This window comes from Colias eurytheme, chromosome 3 (assembly GCF_061535395.1).
Source record: "Colias eurytheme isolate Ceu_HAF_F1 chromosome 3, ilColEury1 Martin Lab GWU primary, whole genome shotgun sequence".
Taxonomy (NCBI): Eukaryota; Metazoa; Arthropoda; class Insecta; order Lepidoptera; family Pieridae; genus Colias; species Colias eurytheme.
Genome location: NC_142982.1, coordinates 8,447,790 through 8,475,165, shown reverse-complemented (window position 1 = coordinate 8,475,165; position 27,376 = coordinate 8,447,790). Strand labels below are relative to the sequence as shown.

Sequence of the window (27,376 nt, the reverse complement as noted above, 5' to 3'; positions counted from 1 at the left end):
AAAGAGTAAAATCTATACTAATATTATAAAGAAGAAAGGTTTGTAATTATGTATAATATGTATGTATGTATGTATGGTTTTCACGCATAAACTACTGGACCGATATCAAAAATTCTTTCACCATTAGAAAGCTGCATCTTCACTGAGCAACATAGGCTAGGATTTATCCAGGAAATCTCACGGGAACGGGAACTATGCAGGTTTTTCTTTGAAAACGCGGGCGAAGCCGCAGGCGGAAAGCTAGTGTATGATATAAATGTAATGGATATTTTTCTATCCCTTGTACTAATCTAGTAATTATATATTATACTTACCAATGACTTACCAATAAAACACCCACAATGTCAAAAATTTGAACGTGGTAATGAAATAATAAATTCTCTATGTACTTAACTAGGTCAATGTGTCGGTTAAAATTTAAAAATAATTATTGCCTGCGTCTAAAAAAAAACACAAAGATTATAGATACACTATTATGTTCTAATATTATCACGTTTCACTATCGACGTTATTCGGTTATTTATTTCCCATCACTAGTGACTGGAATGCAAAATAATGCAATGTCTATATTACGCCAAGTGCTGCGTGTTTGTTGTACAGTTTCGAATTTGCCGGTGATAAAGCGCCCCGTATTGACTTATAAATTACGCCCCTATTATAAATTTTATTCAGTAACTCATCAGGAGGTAACCAAGAAGATGCCTTCAGAGAAAGTATTACCACAGATTTTTAAGTATGTTGACCAGAATGTCGATTCTTATAAGAACCTTTTAAAAGAAGCTGTAGCAATTCCGTCTGTATCATGTGATGTAAAATACCGCGATGACTGTGTTCGAATGGTTAATTGGACAAGGGAAAAATTGAAGGAGGTTGGAGCGAGTACCGAACTGCGAGACGTTGGATATCAAACAATTGATGGAAGGGAAGTTAAATTGCCGCCTGTCCTGATTGGTACTTTGGGCAATGTAAGTTTTTATTTATTTCATACAAAAAACATTTAATTATGAATTTTTAAAATTGTAATAAATTGGGAACATATTTCTTTTAAAAGTATGACATTCAGGTCCTTTGTGATTTATGAAGTACCTACAATAATTTATTTAATTCGAGCACTGTAAAAATAAAAATAGGTATAAAAAAATCAAATCAAATGAAATCCACACCTACTAAAAATCCCCTTTTTATAGACAAACTGAAAATTAGATTGGATGGATTAATATAATGTGTAAGAAACACTTAATTTAGCATAAACATAGTGTGCTCTAATGAAATGTTATATTACTAGGACCTCAGTAAGAACACCATCTGTATTTATGGGCATTTGGATGTACAACCAGCTTTAATGTCTGATGGCTGGGAGTCAGAGCCCTTTGAACTAGTTGAGCGCAATGACAAACTGTATGGTAGAGGTTCAACTGATGACAAGGGACCAGTGTTGGGATGGCTTCATGCCATTAATGCTTACAAGGGTGTTGGTGAAGAGGTAACTATTTTATTTCAATATTTTGTGTAAAAGTTTTTTCATTAACTAGCTTACCGCCCGCGGCTTCGCCCGCTTTGTATAAAACAGAATAAATTATAAACCTTCCTCTTGAATCACTCTATTACAAAAACCGCATCAAAATCCGTTGCGTAATTTAAAGATTTAAGCATACAAAGGGATATAGGGACAGAGAAAGCGACTTTGTTTTATACTATGTAGTGATACTAATTAGTAATTACTACTAGAAAGCTTTCAGTACAAGTAAACAAATTCATATAACAGTGATGAAGAGTAATGTAATAATATGCAAAAAATAAGTCAAGAAGCAAATTGATAAAAAATATTCTATGATAATAAGATAACAATAAATTCATTACAAATTTTTGTACCATTATCAAGACTATCATAATTTAATGATAACAAATTGTTACCATTTGTGGATATTATTATGTTTTAATCTCTGTTCATGTAATTAAAATCTAGAATTATGATGCATTGTTAAATGTATGATTGAATTATGTTGTACTAGATTTCCGCCCGCGGCTTCGCTCGCGTTTTTAAAGGAAAATCCGCATAGTTCCCGTTCCCGTGGGATTTTCGGGATAAAACCTATCCTATGTGTTAATCCAAGTTACCCTCTATATGTGTGCTAAATTTCATTGTAATCGGTTCAGTAGTTTTTACGTGAAAGAGTAACAAACATCCATACATCCATACATCCATACATCCTTACAAACTTTCGCCTTTATAATAGTATTAAGATTAAGATAAGATTATGTGGCTATTCAGGTGGATTTCTTGGGTTGAAAATTGAAAAATCAACCACAAACATAATAAAAAAAAACATTTGTAAAACCACAAAACACTTATCAAGCATTATAAAAATGTTTGATACAAGTTTTGCTTAGGTACAATTATTAATGAAAATTAATATGTATAAGGTATTTTTATCGGATGATGATGATGATCTATGGTTTGCCAGATTAGCAAAAAATTCATTCAAAAATTTTCATTCCACAATAAAAATTAAAAACTCACTACTATAGTAATACTATTTTCACTTACTTAACTCTGGCATTATAAATCATATTAGGCTTAGATAAATAAAGCTATTTTTTACAGCTGCCAGTAAATCTGAAATTTATCTTTGAATGCATGGAAGAGTCTGGTTCGGAAGGATTGGATGAGCTTCTAATGACAAAATTGAAACCTGAAGGGTTCTTCGATACAGTTGACTATGTTTGCATTTCCGATAACTACTGGCTAGGAACAACTAAACCATGCATTACATATGGGTTGAGAGGAATCAGCTATTACTTCTTGGAGGTAGAGTGTGCGAAAATGGATTTACATAGCGGTGTCTATGGTGGAACTGTGCATGAAGGTAAACTTATGGTGGTATATTTTTTGAATATAAAATTCTATCTCTGTTACCTTTTTTCATAATATATCTTCTATATACATATTTAAATGAATGAAATTCTATTTCCTTGATACCTATATCATGATTGATTTTCCATCTATGTATGTAAATGAAAAACCTATACAATAGACTATAGTCCGTTCGCGTTAAGAAAATAGTGAGTCATCGTTGTCCGCCGGCCTGGCCACGCCCCAAATTAGAAAGTCGAGTTCACAGTGACCAGTTGAAATATGCCCTTCGAACAAAACGGTTGTGTATTTTGCGTGACTCGTTCAACAATAAATTTTGAAAATGAATACTTCACCAATTCGAAAGAATAAAAGTGCATCAATAATCCATAGCGGAGAGAGACGCATAATTTACAATGTTTATAAGTACTTTAAATTGTGTGATTTGATGGAACACGCAGAACAAAATTCTTTCATAATAAATGTAACTGAAGAATCTAGCGATACTGAATAGTGATTTAAGTAATTTTAAGACATTTTTTTTCCATTAATAATAATTTAATGTTTAAAAAAATGTTTGTACTTTTTCTCCACTGTGAATACACCCTCATCCTGTAGTTGCACTGATGACTCACTATTTTCTTAACGCGAACGGACTATAGTTGAAAGATTAACTGCAAATAAATAAAAAAAAATACGTGTGGCACTCGGGGACTCCCGCAGTAAAGCTATTGCATTCTATGCCTTCAAGCCACACCTCCGAGCCCGTCGGAGTGGGGAGCGTGAGGTTTTTTCGTTACGGAATTTCTAGATTCGGTCCCCGCGCTCAAGGCCCGCCATAGAAGCTATGCAATAGCTTTATAATAAAGTTATAATTACTATTATTTTATTCACACTAATTGAATATAGTTATTCCATTTAACCATTAACATGCCTATGTTGTTTAATGTTTTTTGAATATTTATTCAGCATAGCCTCAATTTAAACAGTTGTCATGGTAAACTGCTTGCTTTTATGTTTATGTAATTTAAAGGTTAATAATAAATAGCATGTTTAACTAAAAGTTTATGACTATTTTTGATTTGCTGTACAACATAGTCAGAGAAAAAAAAAATGAACCTCTAATATTTATTTATTCACACACTTTTTTTACATTACACTTCTTCTAGAAGCACTTTTGAATTGTTATAACATATTCTTACCATTTACCACCGATTCGGAAAGCAGTATCTATGAAGAAGAACCAGCAAGAAACTCCATAGTTGCTCTTTTAAATAAAATCCAAAAACGAATGTAATATTGTTTTAATATAAATAATTATTTTCATTTCCATTTTATGTATTTTTATTTTGTATTTTGCAGCAATGACGGATTTGATTTATTTGATGAACACACTAGTGGATAAGAATGGAAAGATTCAAGTTACAGGTGTTTATGACTCTGTAGCGCCCTTAACGGAAAATGAAAAGAAGTTATATGATACTATCGATTTTGACCCTGAAGCTTACAGGTATGTCATTGTTCTTTGTTATACTGAATACATCCCTAGTAAAATAGCAGATAAATAGGATCGATCAGGTTTAAAATAAAACAATCTTTAAAATCGGTTCACTCAGACCAAAGTTAGGGCCAATAAAATAAAGAAAAAAACAATACTGTGGACCTCCTCCATTTATTGAAGTCGGTTGAAAATTCACCAGCGGCGCCGAATGTGATGACGTCATCCAAATTAATCTAGCATTTTGGGGTTCTAATTTTCTAGCAGGTTCGCGGGCAAATGTGCGAGGTTTCAAGATTTCATGTAAAGAATTCTAAAGTTCGTTTCGTTCGACGAGTTCTTTCCGAATAAGAGCTAGCGCGCAAGAGCAACTTTTGTCTCCGCAACTATTTTGTCTCTCCCATCAACTATGGGGAGTTGCGTCGCTACGTGCGCGCACTTTCTTACTAGCCCAAGTTGCTCTTGCTCGCTAGCTCTGTGTACGTTCACCTGTTATATTTTTTTTATACAATTCATTCATCATTGTACTTTAAACATATGTTTTAAAAGTTATTGATGGCAAACCATTATTTTCCAAGTACTGCTTAGAGCAAAATAATTTCTAAATTTATTTCTCGAAACTGTATGCGGAAAGTGCATTATATTTATGCAAAACCAAAATTGGTTTAAATCACAGTTAATATGTTGTTTTTAATTTCAACGCGCATTAGTGTTTTTTTTTTGTCATTTATACCGTTAAGTAATTCCTCATAATAAATATAATGAAAGCCATGTTTTTTCTATTGATGATGGATGAAAAAACATATACTTATTTGATTATTTTCTATAAGTATTTATATTCTACGAAAGCTATTAGCCGTGCGAAGATTTTTATATAGAATTAAAAATAAATGTGGTTTTAAAATGAATACTCGGATAATTCCATAAAATAATGGCACTTTGCGGCTGTCGTAACATTCATGTGGTTAACGGCAGATTAACATTAAATTGTAGTGTGTAACGTATCATGTATGTTTTGTATGTGTGCGTCATACTATATAGTCCGTTTAAGAGCAGTTGTGCAGTTGTAACAGGAGTTGAATACAGTATTATAAAGCCTACAGTCTACTAAAGTGTTTCATTAATACCAAAAGCATTGCATGGCGACCCTGCCAGTGCTGCCTCGCGGCAGTACTGAGCTATGGATCATTTTTGAAAAATAATATTTTAAAAGTTAAAATTTAAACAAATAATTTTTATGCGTATTCGCAAATCGCAATGTACCGGATAGAAAATTTATCAATATAATAAAAAAATCGACGAACGTGAATATGGAATTAAGAACAGAATTTATTTGACGAAGAAAGTTTTTTTTTTTAAAACAAAAAAAAAACTATGGAAATTTGGAATATCATCTATTTATGAAAATTGTGAAATAAAATTGGAGATTTGGAAGGATGCAGCTGGAGCCGGGAGATCAGCCAGTGTGAATAGCAGACGTTTTCCCAAATTGACCAGAATCCCGAATGTCCCGAAATTCAAGAGTGACGACGGAATAAAAGTTTAATTTCGTGAAAAAAAAACTAAAAGTGAAATTTAAAGTTCAAGCAGTGTATGTTACATTAATGTAAGGTAACTAATTATTTTAGTTCAAAGATTTTTTTTTTTTTTTTGTCAAAAACCATTATTATGTTATATTTATTATACATAAATATATAATTATAGCTATGTATAATCAAAGTACTTAGTAACAGATAATTCTATTAGTTCATTGTTTGTTTTATAAAGCGCTACCAAATAGGGAAATGGTATGCAGCGTCTGTAATTTCGTCTCATATTTCGTGCTACCATGTAGGTAACTAGGTAGTCACAATGCATCGTTCTGTGCATTTTATAAAATGTTCGTAATGAAATACGATCTTGTCAATTCAATTGAGTGTGAAACTTTAATTTTTTTTTAATTAACATTTTGGATTCGGAGGGTCACACTAATTTCATAAATAATGATTGTAATGAAACTTATATTTCAATATTTAAAACATGATTTAAAGAGACTAAAGTAAAAGTATATTCTTATTTGATTAAATGAATTACCGTGATAAATATCTTATGATATTTGTGAAGAATAGACGAAGAGAAAAAGTAAATATTGGTCGTTGTATGAATACAAAAAAAATTACTCAGATTGTTTTTTTTTGTTAGGATATAGATGGAATCTTAGCTTGATCACCTAAGTTTTTCTTTTATATTCCTATCAAAAATTTAATAATGTCATTTAATTACTTGAAGAAATAAGAATTAATATTGTATGAAAAATAAAAATAAATTAATATGCAAGCCTGAGAGCTACAAATACAATTGAAAAGTGAAATGATATGATTGTTAGAAACAAGGTACACCAGGATACATGACAGGCACGGAATCCTTGTTAATTCTGATCATGATTAGGTCGAGCTACCACTCGTGAAGATAACTTGGACACATGGTATGAATAAAGGTATAAAATATATGATAATATAATGATGTGTTAAAAGAACTGCCTGAATTAATGTTAATGTTATTGTAAAGGACGAGCACACGCAGGCGGTAACGGGGCTCCCCGCGCAGCGGCTCCACGTGTATGAGGCGGAATATTAACGCTGCACGTGGAAGAGAGGCGCACCGCGGTTTCGACGAGGCGCACCGCGGTTTCGCCTATCGCGCTGTACTCAGTACGCCACGTGCATTGCGTTTACACGTGGAGGAGGCGTGGCCTAGGCGGCACATGCAAGACAGCCGCCGCCGCTTTGAGTCTCGCCGCCGCTTTTGGATGCCGCCGCCGCTTTGAGTCTCGCCGCCTTTTGGATGCCGCCGCCGCTTTGTGCCTCGCCGCCGGGCGGCCGCTTTGAATCTCCCCGCCGGCGACGCATATAAATAGCCCGAATTTTCAAATGGAATTCAGTTCGAGCAAGTGCTTATTACAGACAAGTAGTTAATAAGTAATAGTGATTAGGAATTGTAATTGTAAAGAGAAAATATATGTACTTATGTATGTCGAAGGAAGGGTTTTATTTCGAAGACGAACCCCAAAAATTATACAGTCCACAACAACGTGTGGTCCTTCGATCGCCGGATAACAACGTGTGGCCCTACGATCGCCGGATAACAACGTGTGATCCAACGAGCACCGGATACTTCAAGGAAGAAACGCTGCACGTGGAAGACCAGATCCTGCCGAAGAGAGGTACGCATCGGCAACGAGCTCACCTTCGAGGGACGAATATCGGCAAACCGGTAACGTTGGTACTAGCCTGCTGGTGTTTTTGATCGTCACCAGGCGAGTCAGGTACCTACCGACGGGGCCGCGCTGTTGGTACTAGTCCAATAAGGTGAGTCATAAGGTTTTTTACGGGCAGACACGGGCCGCCAGTGGTGACCTAGTGGTACGCGCCGGGAATCAGGGGTGCTGGTCAGCGGAACGAGTCTGCCAGTATAAGCCTGCGGTGCGTCACCTCTTTAGGCATGGTGGTAACCCGCAGCCAGGGTGACGCTGTGGAAGTTGAAGACCGGAGCCAGGAGACGGAGCGTGTGCGGCAAGAACGAATGCGGCGGCTGGTGCTGGACCCGTTAGCATCGCCATCTGACGCACGCTTGACGTCAGCCACAGAAACAATGGAGATCCCGCCGCAACCGCGACGGCATTCGCCAGCGAGATCCGCTAGATCGGTGCGGTCGTCGGCGAGTACGGCGCGGCGGATTAAGGCGGCGGAATTAGAAGCGGCAGAGCGACTCGCCACTATCCAGAGAAAAGAACTACAAATTGAGAAAGAACTAATAAATAAACGCTTACAGTTCGAGGTGTCCGCCATACAGGAAGACGAGGGCCTGCCGGAAGATATCGTCACCGCGACAGAAGAACGAAACAAGGTGGACGAGTGGCTCCAGTCACATCCTGTGCCGAAGGATGACAGACACCAGCGATCCGAACTAAGAAGAGGAAGATCGCCGACGCCGACCAGACGAACAGGAATAGAGCAGCTAGCGGCGTCCCTAGAGAAGATGGCGCGACCGCGCCTACGCCACGCGGACCTTCCTATATTTTCAGGTGCGATCGAAGAGTGGCTGCCGTTCCGAGCAGCCTACCGGGACACAAGCAGCATGTACCAAGTGTCCGACGCAGAAAACATCCAGCGGCTGCGTACATGCCTGAAGGGGGAAGCAAGGGACGCCGTGGCAGCGCTGCTTCACACTGCTTCATCACCTGAAGCAGTCATGAAAACCTTGGAGCAGTGCTTCGGGAGGCCCGAGATAATTATCGACAGGGCCATGGAGGACCTGAGGAAGCTGCCGCGACCTGGAGCAGCGGCCAAGGACATCAACAGCTTCGCTGTGAAGGTACAGAACGTGGTATGCATACTTCAAACCATAGATAGGAAAGGGTATTTATACAATCCTATGCTTGCAAGGGAGATATTGGACAAACTAAGTCCGCACCTGCGGTCCAGATGGTGCGACTATGCATATTCACAGGAAGGTACGGCAGATCCGGAAATTGTGGTGCTGTCCCGCTTCCTGATGAGAGAGGCGGACCAGGCGCTCCGCTACACATACGCGCCGACGAGCAGCACTGCGCCAGCGCGCAGAGACACCACGGCAGCAGCGGCAGCAACGGCAGCGCGACCTGCTCCACCAAGAAGGAAGTCGGCAGTATACGCCATAGTTTCCAGCAGTGGTGAGGAAGAGGAGAAGAAAGAAGAGAAGAAAGAAGAGAAGAAAGAAGAGAAGAAAGAAGACTTCTGCCTATGCTGCGGGCGCGACCACACCATGGTGGATGAGCGGTGGGCGCTGGTGAGGGAAAAGGGCGCCTGCTTCAAGTGCGCCACGAAGAGACATCGGCGCATTTACTGTCGAGCGAAACCATGCGGCGTGAACCAGTGCCGCCGCCCGCATCATTCATCACTGCACGACGTAAGAAGAGAAGAGCCTGCTGCGTCGACCGAAGAAACCGTCATGGCGGTTGCTGACCGCGCAACCGCACCGCCCCGCGCCGTCCTGCTGAAGATGTGTCCAGTTACCGTCGTCGGCCCACGGGGGGAGGTATCGACGCACGCACTGCTCGATGAGGGCTCCACCATCACCCTCATTGATGAGGACCTGGCGCGACAGATCGGCGCCGAAGGTCCCGCCACGCCGCTCCGCATCCACGGGGCGAACATGGAGCAGATTGAAGAAGGAAGTCGACTGGTGACGGTGCAGCTGCGGGGGCAGAGCGACGGGACACTACACGACCTGCGCGCCCGCACAATGAAGAAGCTACAGTTGCATCAGCAGTCCATCCCGGGTTCCCTGCTTCGGTACAGACACCTGCGCGACATACCGGAACATGAGGTATGTTACGAACAAGCACGCGCGGGTGTCCTGGTGGGTACCGACCACTGGGAGCATATCGTGACAAGAGAACTTCGGACGGGCGGCGCCGACGAACCTGCCGCCTCCAAGACAAATCTCGGCTGGGTGATACATGGGACAACGCCGCGTCGAATGATCGTCGAAAGGGACTGCGTGCTTCACGTCCGAGAACAGCAGCAAGCGGACCTACGGCTACACAACCTGGTGGAAGAACACTTCAAGATAGAATCATTGAACATAGCCAGTAGACCGCGCATAGGTGAAGCCGACCGACGAGCAACGTCAATCGTCGAGATGACTACGAAGAAGACGCCGGGCGGGTATGAAATCGGCCTGCCATGGAAGAGGGATAATGTCCGCATGCCGCCGAGCTACAATGCCGCGCTGCGGAGACTTCTGAAGATTGAAGCCAAGATGGACGCCGCGCCGGAATTCGCAGCCGAGTACACCAAGCAGATGAACAACTTATTTGAGAAAAGGTATGCGGTTCCATGCGACGGCAGTGAAGGCGAGAGCAGCGTGTGCTGGTACCTGCCGCATTTCGCTGTGACCAATCCCAACAAGCCAGGGAAGCAGCGATTGGTTTTCGATGCGGCAGCCAAAAGCCACGGGACTTGTTTAAATGACGAACTGCTTGAGGGCCCAGACTTGCTACTATCACTGCCGGGTATATTATTTCGATTCAGGGAAAAGGCAGTGGCAGTCACGGCAGATATAGAGGAGATGTTCCTACAAGTAAAAATAAGACCCGAAGACCAGCCAGCGCAGCAGTTTTTATGGAGGGGGAGCCGACGCGACACGCCGCCACAGCACTACAAGATGACGTCCATGATATTCGGCGCAGCGAGCTCTCCGTTTATGGCGCATTACATCCGTAATCATAATGCGCAGCAGCACGCAGAACAATATCCAATGGCGTTGGAAGCGATAACGAAGAGCCACTACATGGACGATCTGGTGGTGAGCTACGCCGACGCGGAGGAAGCCAGACAAGCAATCGAAGAAATACGGACGGTGCACGCGGCGGCAGGCTTCAAGCTACGAGGATGGAACGCCAGCGATAGGAGCGTGCTGAGGGACGTGCCACGAGAACTGCACGCCAGCACACCAACGCAGCTGGGAGGAGCGCAGCCAGCCCCGAAGATCCTCGGGCTAATTTGGGACGCCGAGCAAGACGCGCTAGGATTCAACACAGCGATGAACAGGGTACCGGTGGAGGTGCGAGATCGCAAGCGCCCGCCAACCAAGCGCGAAGCATTAAGTGCGGTAATGTCAATTTATGACCCACTAGGCCTCTTAAGTTATTTCACCATCCGTGCTAAAATCATATTGCAGAGCCTGTGGCGCCTCCAAATTTCATGGGACGAACCAATACCTGAAGAAGAGGGCGAACAGTTTGCGGGCTGGCTGGCGCAGCTGGAAGCGGTCGGCGCGCTACGTTTGCCGCGATGCTACGCAACGGACAACGTCGAAGACATCGAGCTGCACGTGCTATGCGACGCCAGTGAACAAGCGTATGCAGCCGTGGCGTACTGGCGTATGCGGCGAACGGACGGCAGCATACAAGTGAAACTCGTCTCGGCGAAAGCAAAGGTGGCACCACGGCGCGCGCAGACAATCCCGCGCCTAGAGCTGCAGGCGGCGGTGATCGGCGCCAGACTCGCCGATCAGATAAGAAGAGAGCACAGGTATGACATATCTCGTACTTGGTTTTGGACAGACTCATCGACGGTGGTGCACTGGGTGCGCAACGATGCAAAGAGATACACGCCGTTCGTCGCGCATCGCCTAGGTGAGATTGGAGAACTAACACAAAGGGAAGAGTGGCGGTGGCTGCCGACTCATGAAAACGTTGCCGACGACGCCACCCGCCTAAGTTTCACCACGGGACATGATCGATGGTTCCAGGGTCCAGAATTCCTGACAAAGACGGAGAACCAGTGGCCCACGGAGAAGGAACTTCGAGAAACAACGGACGAGGCTGATGTACTGCATGTAAGCGAGCTGCCACGGAAGATGGAATGGCTGCCGGATCCAGAGCGCTTCTCCAAATTCCGCACACTGGTGGGAGCAACAGCAAGGGTGCTCGCATTCATCGACATACGCATCAGACACACGGCGACGAGACTAGAATGTCGCCACCTGGAGCAAGCCGAACGACTGCTGGTGCAGCGCGCACAGAACGACAGCTTTGGAGAAGACATAAAGCGAATCAAGGACGCGCGCCCCATCAGCAGATCCAGTAGACTGTACAAATTGGACCCGGTAATGGAAGACGGCGTGCTGAGAGTAAGGGGCCGCATAAACGCAGCCACGGCACCCGACACAATGAAGAAGCCGGTAATCCTCGACGGCCGGCACAGAATAACCAGACTAATAGTGTTACAGGAACATTGTGCCACCGGACACGCCAACCGCGAGCGCGTCACCAACGACCTGAGACAGCGCTACTGGGTCATCCACCTGCGGCCTACAGTGCGCGCTGTGGAGAAGAACTGCGCGCTGTGCCGAGTACGCCGAGCAATGCCGCAGGTCCCAGCCAAAGGGGACTTGCCGCGCGCTCGCCTCGACCCGTTCCATCGACCCTTTACCAACTGCGGGGTCGACTACTTCGGGCCAATGATGGTCAAGATCGGACGAAGAAGAGAGAAGAGATGGGGCGCGCTGTTCACATGCCTGACATCGCGAGCCGTGCACCTGGAGCTCGTCGCATCTCTGTCAACGGACTCAGCCATCATGGCGCTGAGAAGGATGGCAGCTCGCAGAGGGTGGCCTCGTCTGATGTACTCAGACAACGGTACAAACTTCAGGGGCGCCGATCAAGAACTGAAGAAGGCGTACAACGAGTGGGCGCCGGCGCTACAAGAAGAAGCGCTGCGCCACCGGATGGAGTGGCGCTACATACCGCCGGGTGCGCCGCATCAAGGCGGTGCATGGGAGCGGCTGGTGCGGTCGGTGAAAACCGCGCTCGGCGCGACACTACGGGAGAAGGCGCCGCCAGAAGAGGTGCTGCGGACTCTACTCACCGAGGCGGAGTTCGCGGTGAACGCGAGGCCGCTGACTCACGTGAGCGTGAGCCCAGACGACCCCGAAGCCCTCACGCCCAACCACTTCCTGTTGGGCTCCTCAACGGGACTGCCGACGACGGGGCCGTGCGACGAAGCAGACCGACGGACCTGGCGCGCCAGCCAGGCACTCGCCGACCACTTCTGGCGCCGATGGATCAAGGAGTACCTACCGACGCTCGTGCCACGGGGGGAGGCGCGAAAGGACACGCGACGCCTCGAGGAAGGTGACGTGGTCATTATCGTGGACCACGTCTTGCCGCGCAACACATGGCCCATGGGGGTCGTGGTGCGCGTTCACGCCGGGCCGGACGACGCTGTGCGGGTAGCCGAAGTGAAGACCAAGAGCGGGATCTTCAGACGCCCCGTCAGCAAGCTCGTCGTGATGAAGGAGGCTACGCAAGCTACGCCGGGGGGAGGACTGTAAAGGACGAGCACACGCAGGCGGTAACGGGGCTCCCCGCGCAGCGGCTCCACGTGTATGAGGCGGAATATTAACGCTGCACGTGGAAGAGAGGCGCACCGCGGTTTCGACGAGGCGCACCGCGGTTTCGCCTATCGCGCTGTACTCAGTACGCCACGTGCATTGCGTTTACACGTGGAGGAGGCGTGGCCTAGGCGGCACATGCAAGACAGCCGCCGCCGCTTTGAGTCTCGCCGCCGCTTTTGGATGCCGCCGCCGCTTTGAGTCTCGCCGCCTTTTGGATGCCGCCGCCGCTTTGTGCCTCGCCGCCGGGCGGCCGCTTTGAATCTCCCCGCCGGCGACGCATATAAATAGCCCGAATTTTCAAATGGAATTCAGTTCGAGCAAGTGCTTATTACAGACAAGTAGTTAATAAGTAATAGTGATTAGGAATTGTAATTGTAAAGAGAAAATATATGTACTTATGTATGTCGAAGGAAGGGTTTTATTTCGAAGACGAACCCCAAAAATTATACAGTCCACAACAGTTATAATAAATAAATAAATATATTTCTTGTATCTTGAATTATTGAATATAATAAGATGAATAATATAAGACACGACGGTGTTATTAATTATAATTATGAGGGACGATTACCCTAAATGAAATTGTGTATCTTGATATTGTTGTACGTATGAGGAAGTACATAAAGAATAAAATATATGAAAAAAATTGAATACAGATAATGAATATTATGTCGTTTCTAAGTATGATGTGTAAACTGTAAGCACATAAATAAACGTATTCTATGAGGATATATTGTAAGATTTATTGAAAGATAATTATTATTTTACTCGGATATGACTATTAATTAATTACGGACTGTGACATTTTTAAATACGGATATGACGATAAAATATTTTCTAATATTGTATAATTTTTACATTATTTTCGTACATGAGAAGTTAATTAAAATTATTTTCTTTAATCTATTAGTATTAGTTACTATGTAGTGTGTAAGCCAATGTGTAAGCGTGTAGAATGTTCTTTTTTGGGGTTTTAAAAATAAGTAATTAATAATAAATCCATGCTATTGTTTTAATTTTAATTTTGATTTTATTTACTCGTTTATATGATAGGTATTAAGATATGTAACCAAAAACGAAGAAAAAATTTGCATTATATTCAGCTAAAAAAAAAAATGTTAATTACTATTTTTTTTATTACTTTCTATGAGGGGAGATGTAGTGTGTAACGTATCATGTATGTTTTGTATGTGTGCGTCATACTATATAGTCCTAAGGTTCTACAGTTTAAGAGGAGTTGCGCACTTGTAATAGCAGTTGAATACATTATTATACACCCTACAGTCTAGAAAAGTGTTTCATTACCACCAAGGCATTGCAAAATAAAATAACGCTAAAACCGAGGGGCTTTATAATTTAAAACGCGTCTGACTATGTCTCTGGTATGATAGCTCCCAAACGGATGCACCGATTTTCTTTTATTTTTTGTGTCATAGATAATTTTTAATCAAAATTTGTTCAGTCGTTGAATATCATGAGTTCTTTTCTTTTGTGGTTGATGAGGGGATCTGGTCCCCTGAGCTAACTTCCTTATTTCACAACTCCCGCAATATCAAAGAGTAAATAAGTACATAGTACAATACAACTGCACTAGTAAAATACTGTACACAATGTTAAATTCAAGATAGAAGAGAAGTCTCACAAAACATTGGGTCGGGGGATATTTAAATTTTAATGCTATAATTAAAATAATTTTAAGTGTACATCACTTTTAAAATGTTATTGTTTGTTGTAAGTTATGTAAATTGGTGGTACACTTTCAGGATAATTCATACTAACAATTTGATATTTGAGCAACATACTTATCAATGTATTAATAAATGAATGTTAACATGTTGATAATAATGTAATTGACATTAAATTATGCAACATATAAGGACTCTGTGTGATATTACATTATCAGTGAATGTACTTTCTGTTGATAAGCTGCCTGTTGTACTTTTAAAATTAAAATTTAAATAAAAAAATAAAAGTAATTAAGACATCTTGATACAATACTCAATACTTTTCTTAATTAAAAAAAAAATGTCTTAATTTTTTTTTTATTCTAATTTTATATGTCTTGATAACATGGATGAAATAAGTAATTCCATTTGATTTAGAACTTTTTTTTATATTTTTTTTCTAGTAGTATACCTATTACGATTTGTCGCCAAAAATAAAATCGAGATTATCCTAAACCTTAACTAATGGTGAACACTATCTATGAACTCGTGACTCGTCAATTTAAATATTTAGATAAAAATGTAAAATATGTTTACAGGCAATCGATTGCGGCCCACAAATTAGCGCACAATGGTGTAAAGGAACAGCTTCTGATGCACAGGTGGAGGTACCCGAGCCTATCTCTTCACGGCATTGAAGGTTTGCATATTTAAGGGTTTTTAAGTGTAGAGACAATCGGCCACATCTTAGCTTTCCATCAGGCAAGATTGTGGTCAAACGCTTCCCTATCTAGAATAAAAAAAAAATTACGGAGCATTTACATTAAACGAGCAAATGCTCTTTCTAACCCCACTATGAAAGAAATTGACTCTTATAAATTAACCAGGCGTAGAACATTCTTTCGTTGTTCTTAGTGCGTTCGAAAATATTCTACGCAATGTTCTAATACTTAACACTGAATACGAGTTTTCGTTTACACTAATTTATAAAATATTATGAAATCATGCTTGCTCTAGCTCTATGTTCGTTTGATGTAAATACACCGTTAATAACAAATCTATTGAGACATTTATTTCAGTACAATACACAATATAAACACATGTTTGCAAATAGTAGTATATAAACCGTTGACATAAACAGTATGATTATACAGTAATTTTGGTGTACCTATACTATGTAATTATGAAGCTGAATGGTTTGTTTGTTTTTTTCAGTTAAATGCGTTAGTCTCAGAAACTGCTACATTTTTAGTCTTTTTAGCAAAGTTATAAGGCTATAACATACGATTAATTAAGGTGAAGCACCAAAAATGTTTCAAAACTATTCCTTTTAAAAGCAGACGAAGTTGCGTGTATTGCTAGTACATTATAACTTCATGGACATATCAATTTTAACTCATCAACTCATTATATCAATTTATCAATGTTTTTGTTTACTCGCAATAAGCGTCAAGTGTAAGCCGTTTAAGATGTTTTTGTACGTAAATGATCACGTAAAAGTTAGTATTTAATATATATTTATACTAGATTTCCGCCCGCGACTTCGCCCGCGTTTTCAAAGGAAAACCCGCATAGTTCCCGTTCCCGTGGGTTTTCGGGGATAAAACCTATCCTATGTGTTAATCCAAGTTACCCTCTATATGTGTGCTAAATTTCATTGTAATCGGTTCAGTAGTTTTTACGTGAAAGAGTAACAAACATCCATACATCCATACTTACAAACTTTCGCCTTTATAATAGTACTAGCAATGCCCTGCGGTTTCACCCGCATCTAGATAGAAAATAGAAAATCTTTATTGAAAAAGTTTCAAAATAATACAGTTAAAAAAATAATTTGGGGGAAATTAAAGCCTGTGTTAGTTAAAACTGTGTTACAGGCTTTAGAATCCCCAGATAGCGATATCGTTACAGTGAAAAGTCTACTATGGGCCGGACTATAGGTTTAATTTTTAATCACATGAAGATCACCTTTACCCCGTCCCGCATTACGGCCTTTTTTTTTGTTTTAGTGGGGAAATCTTTCATAGATACGGCCTCCGGGGGAGGGGCCGTGGGTTATGTCGGATTCCTACCGACCAAAACCCCACTGTGTTCCGTCAAGACGCATATTGGTAGAACTCGAACAGTATACCTACTATTTTCTGTAGATTGACACTTTTTAAAATTCGTTATATCTTTTGAATGGAATATCCAATTCTTTTCATTTAAAAAGTATTTTGCTGGTATTGAAACAGTCAAACAGTAATAAAACATCATTTATTGGGATAAGGATTAATATATGTGTATGGATAACATGGTTTGATTACTGTCGGCACTTCTATTTACTTTGAAAACGTAAAAAAGTTGTTGTAGTAACATAACTACTGAAGATGGACATATGGTATCGCGGACTTTCTTGTAGATATTGATCCATTCTATAATACCGTAGAACATTTTTTTGGTCTATCTTCAATAGATTCCGCAGCGCACGCGATGAAAGAAGTTTTATTGAGGATTTTTTTACACCTTGGGTTACATTATTGCATTTTTGGTAAGGATCTCTAATTTTTTTGAAAATGCAATATAGCCTATGTTGCTCAGTAATGATGCAGCTTTCTAATGGTGAAAGAATTTTTGAAATCGGTCCGGTAGTTTTTGTGTGAAAACCATACATACATACATACATACATACATACATACATACTTACAAACTTTTCCTCTTTATAATATTAGTATAGATATCTTTCTTTCTTTCTTTCTTTCTTTCTAAAAGTTAGTATTCGTGGTTGGATTTATTCTATTTAAGCTAATTAATTAATAAAATAAAATGTGTGAAAAATATGAAGCAAAATATATGTTTTGTATATATCTATAATTTTTTTTATAATTAATCGATTCAAATAAAAAAAGCTTACATAACTGTTTCTTTATAGTAGAGCCATTTTAATAGGCAACCATTTAGCATTACCAATTTATTAACCTTTTGACCGCCAGAGCAAAAACGCATCGCCGTGCCCTCCACGCCAAGCCACAAATTCAATGAGATAACCTTGAAAATAGTAGGGATTCCAAAATGTTATCGATAAACATAATAATTCACGTCTGAATATTTGAATAAACAGCTTATAACACAAAAATAATATTTATTTAACCTCATCTCCTACTGTAAAAACTTAAGACCACATTAAATAGCAACTATCAACAAAAAAATCAACCTTTTGAGATACAAAAATACATATAAAATTGCAGCAAGTTACAGCACTATTCTCTATCAGTTACGCCCCATTGGCATGTATACATGCCAATGGCGCGGGCAACCATCCTTTTTTTTATAATCTCTCGCTTCTGATTAGGGATGTGTAGCTGTATATTATTATAACTTATCGAGTTTATTTATTAAGTTTATATGAACTATAGGTATTATTGTGGAGTGTTTATTTGTAAATATCAAAACAACTATTACCTTTAAATAAAGGGAATTGCATTATGAGCTATTACGCACTGTCGACCAGTCGCCGGTAATAGCTCTAAAACTACATATTTATTTTCCAATCATTTAGTTTAATACTTGAGTTATTACAAATACTAATTATATGTAGGTTACCATATTTTGATATGACATAGCGACAATTTGTATCATAAGAATATTCTAATAAAGGCACTCACACTCTCGGCAATACTCGATAAAATATTTTTACAACTTTCCGCACTTAACAACACGGCACGCGCTTACGACGTCACCAGTCCGACATCTATTCATGTCAATGGCGCAGAAGGGATTGCATATCGATACTGTGCTAGGGATGCGCATGATTAGCGAAAAGGAAAATATTCAAATCAACAATATCCACAATATAGACAATATGGTATTATACCAAAGAATGTAGTATTTACCTTTTTTCTCAGTGACTAAGCTTATATATTTTTTTTGTAGTTATTACAAAAATTAAGCGAATTAGAGTAATTTCGCTGAAATTTTAATGAAGTTACTTGAATATTACACTACATCACTAGTAGGCACGTATACATGTCATTGGCGCGAGAGAACATGCTTTTTTAGCCATTAATTAAGTTATTTTTTGTCATCAAATATTTGAATAACTACTTGGCAATTTTGTTTACTGTGTACAATTATGTAATAACTGGGGATTCAGTTCATAAACTGTATAAATAAAACACGTAAAAGTAAAGGTTTAATATGTTTATTTTGTATTTATCTATGATCTGTTTCTTGGCATGTATAGGTGTCGTTGGCGCACAGGGCACGATTGCGCATGACATCTATAGATGTCATTGGCGTTCAAAAGGTTAATGGTTACCTATAACTGATGTCTGGTAACATTCAGTTGTAAAAAAACATATGATAGCTTATTATAACTGTGTAGTAATTGATATACTAAGTATATTAATATCCTTTTAAATAACATAATAAACGTGTTTGATTTATTTTATCTTTATACTACAAATTGTAATGAATAATAACTAATAAGTGTAATCAATTCTGGAATTTTCGGTATAGGTGCCGCTTTTCAACCGGGAGCAAAAACCGTGATTCCCGGAAAGGTGATTGGAAAATTCTCCATTCGTCTAGTCCCCAACCAAGAGCCGAAGGAAATTGAACAACTCGTATTTGACTATGTTGATAAAAAGGTGCGTATTTGAATTTTGTAAGATGTTAATAGCTAGCTAGCTAGCTAGAATAGCTTGATGTTTTATTAATTTGCATTGAGTATGGATGTTCATAAGTTCATATATTTTATAGTTGTTCTGGTAGACCTACGCATATATTTGCTCTTTTCACTCTGAAATTGTTTTTAATAATTTGTTTTGTTTGATCATTTTTATGATTTGTATCGAATTTAGTAAATTTAAAATTATATTTAAGTGAGGCTTGTGTGTAGATCCAACCTTGATCTCGGCTTTTTAGGTTCGATTTAATTGAGACTTATAAAAAAATGTTTAACTTAAATACCTAGTCAATTTATTATATAGTGTATTGACACAAATCCGCGGCCTTGTTCGCGATAATAGTCTAAATTCCATGGTACATAATATATTATTTCATAGTGCCAAAGTTATAATATTATTTATCGCGGAAATCAATATCTTCTGTTGTGCACAAATGATAATAAGTCACATTTATCTGGTTGAATCTGCTGTGTGATTGAATGATTAGCGCGTTCACTGACTGACGACTTTAAATCTTTAAGATCTTTGAATCTTGCCAAAAAAGTTTCACTTCTGACACGTGTGTGTTACACGCTGTTTTACATTTTTTTTGACGTGACAACGTCTTATAATTCGATAGAGCCGGTTGCACGCACGAAAAAACATGACTCATGCGGCGTTACCTCGCTCTGAGGCGTTCCATGTAAGGCTTGAAGTGCGAGCGAGAGCGCGGAACGAGCGACAAAGAAGTACAATCGGACGTTGTCGCGTTCAACTATCGTCAGTAAACCGACTTTACAGAATTTTTTGTAATAAATTTAATATGTTTTCTCCCTTTTTTAACCTCCACAGTGGGCAGAGCACGGGTCGCCGAACAAGATGCGTATCTGGGCGCAGAGCGGCCGCGCGTGGACCGAGAACCCCGACCACCCGCACTACCAGGCAGCCGCTAGAGCCACTAAGATGATTTACCAGGTATACAATAATAATATTGTCGCGGAACAATTCGAACCAATACCCGCGGCCCCATCATTAAAGCGGCTCGACGGAACACAGTGGGGTTTTAGTCGGTAAGAATCGACATAATCCACGGATTTCTCCACTTAAAAAAAATGTATAGAATAATATTAATATTATCCGATAATTTTACTTACAATTCAAGAAAATGGGGCCATCAAGAAAAGAGCTTATTTGTCCATAAAAGGCTGACAAAGCACATGTAACTTTTAGTGTTACAAGTTTTATGGGCGGTGGTCACTTAACATCAGGTGCCCACCTGCTGGTTGGCTTGCTCTGACATAAAAATAAAGAACTTATACTTTTAAGATTTAATATTAAAAGGATAACTATTAAAAGTTAAATAAAAGAATTGTAAAAAATGTTAGGAATTAATTACAAGTTAATATCGCGATTTATGTTTTTAAAACACTTGGTTTTAAACGGGTTTTAACATTCTTAGAGATAAAATACGGATTCTATTAGGGAAATTGCAGTCCTGTTTGTGTTTATTTATTGTTGGCTTTGTATTCGCAAATCGTTGATGAAACGTTTTGATTTCAAATACAAAAGTAGTAGTATATAAAAGAAAACCCATTTCATGAAACCCTTATCTGTTATTGTATAAATAAAATAAAATACATATACATATAATATTTTTAAGAAATTCCACAATGTTATGTTTGTCTCTGTTTGTACGTACTAATATTATAACAGTATGATTTGATAAAATGAATCATAAAGTAAATAATTGCACAATTTTACCCGAGATAAAACACATGTTCGTGTCATTGACCGCTATCAATTTACAGTAGATATAGGAATATATTCAATTTGTGTTAGACCATATGACATTAACATACTGAATAAATAATATAATTACTTAATTTCTTGTGGTTAATTTCCTTTTTATCTAAATCTTTGTTCATTCATTTTAAAGTAAATGGGAAAATTATTCAAGAAACTTCCATTAACACGTTTATAGCGTTATTTGAAGAAAATAGTACTATGTATTTGTAATTTAAGTTTTATAACATTCATGGGTGTAAAACTAAATATCAAATTCAACAAGGACCGCGTTCCATCGTTATTGTAAACATCGAAAGAATGTTTCATATTGGTTGAGATGGTTGTAGAGCAGGCTCCAAGGAGATGTTCGTTTGCAAAAATAGCGGACCTAAATCTGACTTCTGATATATATTGTATAGATCCCAGGCATCCTATAGACAGATGTTGCCAACCAGTTTTGTGGTCCCCCTCCCCCCACCCCGGTAATTAAATATGGCATACAATGAAAAAAATAAAAATTTCCAAAACATGCCGTGTGGGGTATCAAATGAAAGAGCTTATTGAGTAGATCACGAATATATAGCATAATATAACATTTCTTACACTTTCTCTAAGATTCTTTAGAAAATTTACGAAAATGCTCCATTTTTGAGTTAACTTTAAACCACTATAGATTGAAAACTCATAAATATATTTTTTAAATTATTATTTTAAATAATTAACAATAGTCCATTGTTTACGATTCAATAGTTCGTACAGTGAAATAGTTGCATGGGGGAGTGGGGGGAGCATTCAAAGATGGCGAGTATATTTTCAAGTTTATGCAAATATACCACAGTGCCACCACTATTGTGCTCTACTCGAAGATATTGTTTTAATTCCAAAATACACAATGAAACATGATTTCAGAAGTAGGTAGAGATTGTCTAATCTAAAAATGAACGCCCCTCCACTAAACTTAATTGTTTCAATGTGTGAGGACAAATAATTATTGAACCACTTTATATGTGTGCGCGCGTCAATTCTACTGCAAACTTTGACACTCGCGCACTGATTTGTCAACTAATCGGGCGATCAGTTCAGGTGCCTAGCATTGTATGGCGGGGAGAGAGGAATGACACGTCCGTTCTGTCGTGCATCGCGTCATTTATGCACTAGTTGGCCAACTGGTCCTGTCGTTCGGGCATGGACGGGACTGGAGGACTGAACGACCAATGAGGCAGACCAATTTGTGTGTATTGCGTCTATACACGTACTTTGAATGTGAGCGTAAACACAGTGGAGGGGCGTTCATTTTTAGATTAGACAATCTATAACATCTGAAACAGAACTACCTATAACATCTTATCTTATAATTTGTTCCGTAATTTGTCCAATTATAAGATACTCTTGCGTAAAAACATTCGATACTTCGACAAGGCCTTGCAAATCGATTGTCGGAATACCGCGGGTCTACTGTACTTAGGAATATATTCGTTTCCTCTGGCAGGATCACGGGTGGCCGAGATAGGCATTGCCCGAGCATGGTGATAGACGCGGGTTCGAATCCCGCCGTGTGATTGAGTTTTTCTTTAAAAACTTTCTCATCTTCATTTTTATAAAAGTCCGCTTTCAGCAGTATTTAACATTTGTTTCATGTTTATGTACACAAAACATTTAAAAACCTGAGCCGAACTAAGCAACTAGAACCTCGTATTTCGGCTTACAGCACTATCATCTGATAGATCCAGTATTAAAAAAAATATCAGCTGTAGATGGAACGAAGTTTTAAGTTAGAGAGAGACAGACAGAGAAACACGCGCACGCCGCACGGCTTACAACTATAGCAAAGTGTTGTTACAACTTTTCTTCTTAATTTTTTCCGTCCAGCCCCCTTTCGCAACGCGCGATAAGGAACTTAGTTCCAAAAAAAAGACGGGTTGCACTCCGGGAGTGCCGGCAGAAGTGAAAACTTGATTATTAACGTTCAGCATGTTTGATATTTTGGAATGGTATCCGTCCTACGCATGGAATATAAGGGCTAAAAAAAAGTCTTACGCTTTTTCGATCAGGCCACGTGTCCTGACGCGAGTTTAAGATTTTAGACCCAACGCCGCTAAAGAAGTTTTCACTTCAAAATTGATGAAATCTTTATTTCCAAATTCCAGACGGACCCAGACATGTCACGTGAAGGTGGTTCAATTCCGGTTACAATCACGCTCCAAGAGGCGAGTGGTAAGAACGTGCTGCTGCTGCCGATGGGCGCCGGTGACGATATGGCGCATTCGCAGAACGAGAAGCTCAACGTGAGGAACTATATAGAGGGGGTGAGTGTGATATAATAATAAATACTACTACTACTACTACTACTACTACTCTGCTGCTCAATTAAGGCTTGTGTTGTGGGTACTAGGCGACGATAAATATAATATTTAATAAATACATAATATATAGATAATAACACCCAGACCCAAGAACAAATAATTGAGTTCATCACACAAATATTTGCCCTGACCGGGGATCGAACCCGGGATCGTCGGCTCAGTAGGCAGTTAATTTACCACTGCGCCAACCGCGTCGTCGATTGTTTATTTATTTATAAGGAAACTAGCGACCCGCCCACGGCTTCGCCCGCTTTGTCTAAAACCTAATAAATTATATACTAAAACCTTCCTCTTGAATCAATCTATCTATTAAAAAAACCGCATCAAAATCCGTTGCGTAGTTTCAAAGATTTAAGCATATAAAGGGACAGAGAAAGCGACTTTGTTTTTATTTTTATACTATGTAGTGAAGAGGAATATTAACTAACATAAGAAAGAGATAAAAGTGCGCAAAAGTAATTGTAACTTTATCAGGGGATGATCCTGTGTTGGTGGTTGTTAATCAAGGTGGTTAAACAACATTCAATAATGTTATTATCATTTCTAAAACGTTAAAAAATATTTTCAACTTAAAAATTTTCCAACTTTTAACAACAATTAGCCCAACAAACATACGGTCTACAAATTTAAGTTTTCCTCCTTCCTTAAAAATCATATAATTTTTAGAGTAAGCGTGAGAATGGTCCTGATAAACGGAAGAGCGAAATATTATTCAAACTCAAACTCAAACATTTATTTATTCAATTAGACTTCTTCCAGAAGCACTTTTGAATCGTCATTACATTCTTTAAATTTACCACCGATTCGGAAAGCAGTATCTATGGAGAAGAACCGGCAAGAAACTCCATAGTTGCTCTTTTAAAGTCATGTCCATATACAATATAATTTTACATTACATGTTACTTACATCTAACTACATAATATTATATATTATCATAATATGCCAAAGAACTGTCCTGTTATTCTTACGCGACAACCCTCCATGGATTTTCATCTTCCATATATTCCTTAATGCTGTAGTAGGCTCTCTGAACTAATACATTTTTTAAATAAGTTTTAAATTTAACACTACTAAACTCTTTAATACTATGAGGAATTCTATTGTAAAAACGTATACCTTGGCCCATAAATGAATTTTTAACTTTAGCTAACCTATAAAATGGCATTTCAATTTTATTTCTATTCCTTGTGCCATAACAGTGTCTATCTCCTACTTTTGTGTGTAAGTCCGCGTTTTTGTGTACATGTAAAACATTATTAAATATATACTGTGATGGTACAGTGAGGATACCAATATTCTTAAAGAGATCTCTTAGTGAGTCCCGAGCACGTAAATTATATATAGAGCGTATGGCTCTTTTCTGTAATATAAATATAGTTTCTATATCTGCAGCCCTGCCCCATAGTAGAATTCCATAGGACATAATGCTATGAAAGTAACTAAAATAAACCAATCTAGCCGTATCTTCATCGGTGAGATGCCTTATTCTTCGAACTGCATATGCAGCTGAGCTGAGCTTAGCAGCGGTGGTGGCAACATGGGTCCCACATTGTAGCTTCTCATCTAGTGTCAAACCAAGAAAAACAGTAGACTCGACGGGGTATAATACCTCCCCGTTTAAAATGATATCCCTTTTGACCTTTTTTACATTTGGAAGGATAAACTCTACACAATTTGTTTTTTTTGCATTCAATAATAAATTATTAGCATTAAACCAATTAGATATGCGTAAAAGAGCAGAGTTTACTTCGTCAACATTTGTGTCATATCTATCCACATTAAATATTAATGAGGTATCATCTGCAAACAGTACTATTTCACACATATCCTGCAAATAATAAGGTAGGTCATTAATATACACTAAGAACAAAAACGGTCCTAAGATAGATCCCTGCGGAACACCAATGTTAATCGGCGCACCGCAAGATTTCTCTCCATTAACAACAACGGTCTGTACCCTGTTCTGAAGATATGAAGCTATGAGGTCCCGAGATAAACCTTTGATACCATAAAAATTTAGTTTCCGTAATAGAGTGGAATGTTCTACACAGTCGAAAGCCTTAGAAAGGTCGCAGAATAGATAGAATTCGCAGAATATTAAATCAGATTAACGGATAAAATAAATATTAAGAATACGATTGACGTGAACATTGAACAACTCACGATAGTGTTTTAAATATAACTTTATTTTTACATATAATACCATATAACAGATTAAAAAAAAACACTATAACGAGTATGATTGACGTGAATGACGCTCTCTGTTCAGTATTTTAAGTTCGATAAAATAACAAGCAATCCAGTTAAATTAACAAATCAATCGCGTTTGAATAGACGAATAGTATTGAAATGAAATAATAGGATTCAAATGAAATACTCTTATAAATCAAGGACAAGAAAACAACGTATGTATTATTTTTATAAATTGAATTGTCTTGTCGTTCCATTGTCGTTAGTGGATTAGAACTGAGAACTTTAAGATCTGAGACGATTATTTTATTAAATGTATATCCGCGGATTACGAATTTTACTCTCGACGCAAATGCGCCACAGACCACAGCCACTAGTGGCCAACAATAGCCACTAGTGGCCAACAACCGCCACTTTTCATATATTTTGTAGCCGGTAGCGACTACTCAGCAGAAGTGTCGCTGGCCACCGGTGGCTGTGTTCGTTGGCCAATTTGCGCCAACGACCAACCCCCAAAGTTTTATTCAAGTGTCAAAAGAATATAATATACACACATACATAAATATATATTACGATTTCTCTTTCCATTTATCGAAATTGAATTATGATCCGAGGTTCTATTATTTCAGAATAGTTTTGACATGCGCGAGAACCAGTTTACTCATATAATATTATTGAGTTAATTATATGTTTAATTATTATGATTCGATTGATCGCTTTTCAAACTTAGTAATGGTAATGTTTTTTTCCAGATAAAACTATTCGCCGCATATTTGTACGAAGTCAGCAAATTACCTAAATAGGGAGCGACATCTACAGAAAATTGCAGCCACTGTTTCAGTTGAAATTTAAAATTGATCAGTATTTTTTTCAATTATTGTGATTGGTCCTGCAAGAGTTTATTAATTTTTTTAAATAAGCATACACAAGCTGCCTTAGAATTTATAATTTTTGATATAAAAAAGTAAAAGTAAAACATTCCATGTCATTGAGTACAATGTGGAATTACTATGTAATACTCTTTTACACGAACGCTATTTTTTAATGTCTTAATTTTTTGCATAATATCACTATGAAATATAGTTTAGTTGTATGTTCATAATATTCTGTTAAACAATCATAATAAAGTTGAATTTATCTAATGGTGCATAATAAAGGTTTTGTATTAATATGTTGTGTTTTATTCATCGTATTCCTTTCATAGTTAATATATTCAAGTAATATATATACAGGGTGTCCCACTGTTGGTATACTAAGCTCAAAGGAGGTTATAGTTTTGCATACGCTGAGTACGTAAAAAATACTTATAAAATTCCAGACGCAGTTTTTTTTCAAATGTTTGAATTCTTAAAACTCTCATGTGTACACCCCTGACAAGCAACCCGCCCAACTTTGCTACCAGTACGTGACCTATCGTTTAAGATTATGTTTTCATAGACAAAATGCTCACAT

General features: G+C 38.9%; 1 protein-coding gene across 1 annotated transcript; it reads left to right on the top strand.

Annotated features, from left to right (window-relative positions):
* Positions 1-545: 545 nt before the first annotated feature.
* On the top strand, positions 546-27,093 carry Cndp2 (Cytosolic non-specific dipeptidase 2). The gene is made up of 9 exons (XM_090119910.1): positions 546-965; positions 1,286-1,483; positions 2,606-2,867; positions 4,217-4,364; positions 15,538-15,638; positions 19,437-19,567; positions 20,438-20,560; positions 23,518-23,676; positions 26,677-27,093. The coding sequence occupies exons 1-9, from the start codon at positions 546-548 to the stop codon at positions 26,725-26,727; spliced, it is 1,593 nt and encodes a 530-aa protein (XP_089976036.1). The 3' UTR covers positions 26,728-27,093.
* The last annotated feature ends 283 nt before the right edge of the window (positions 27,094-27,376 follow it).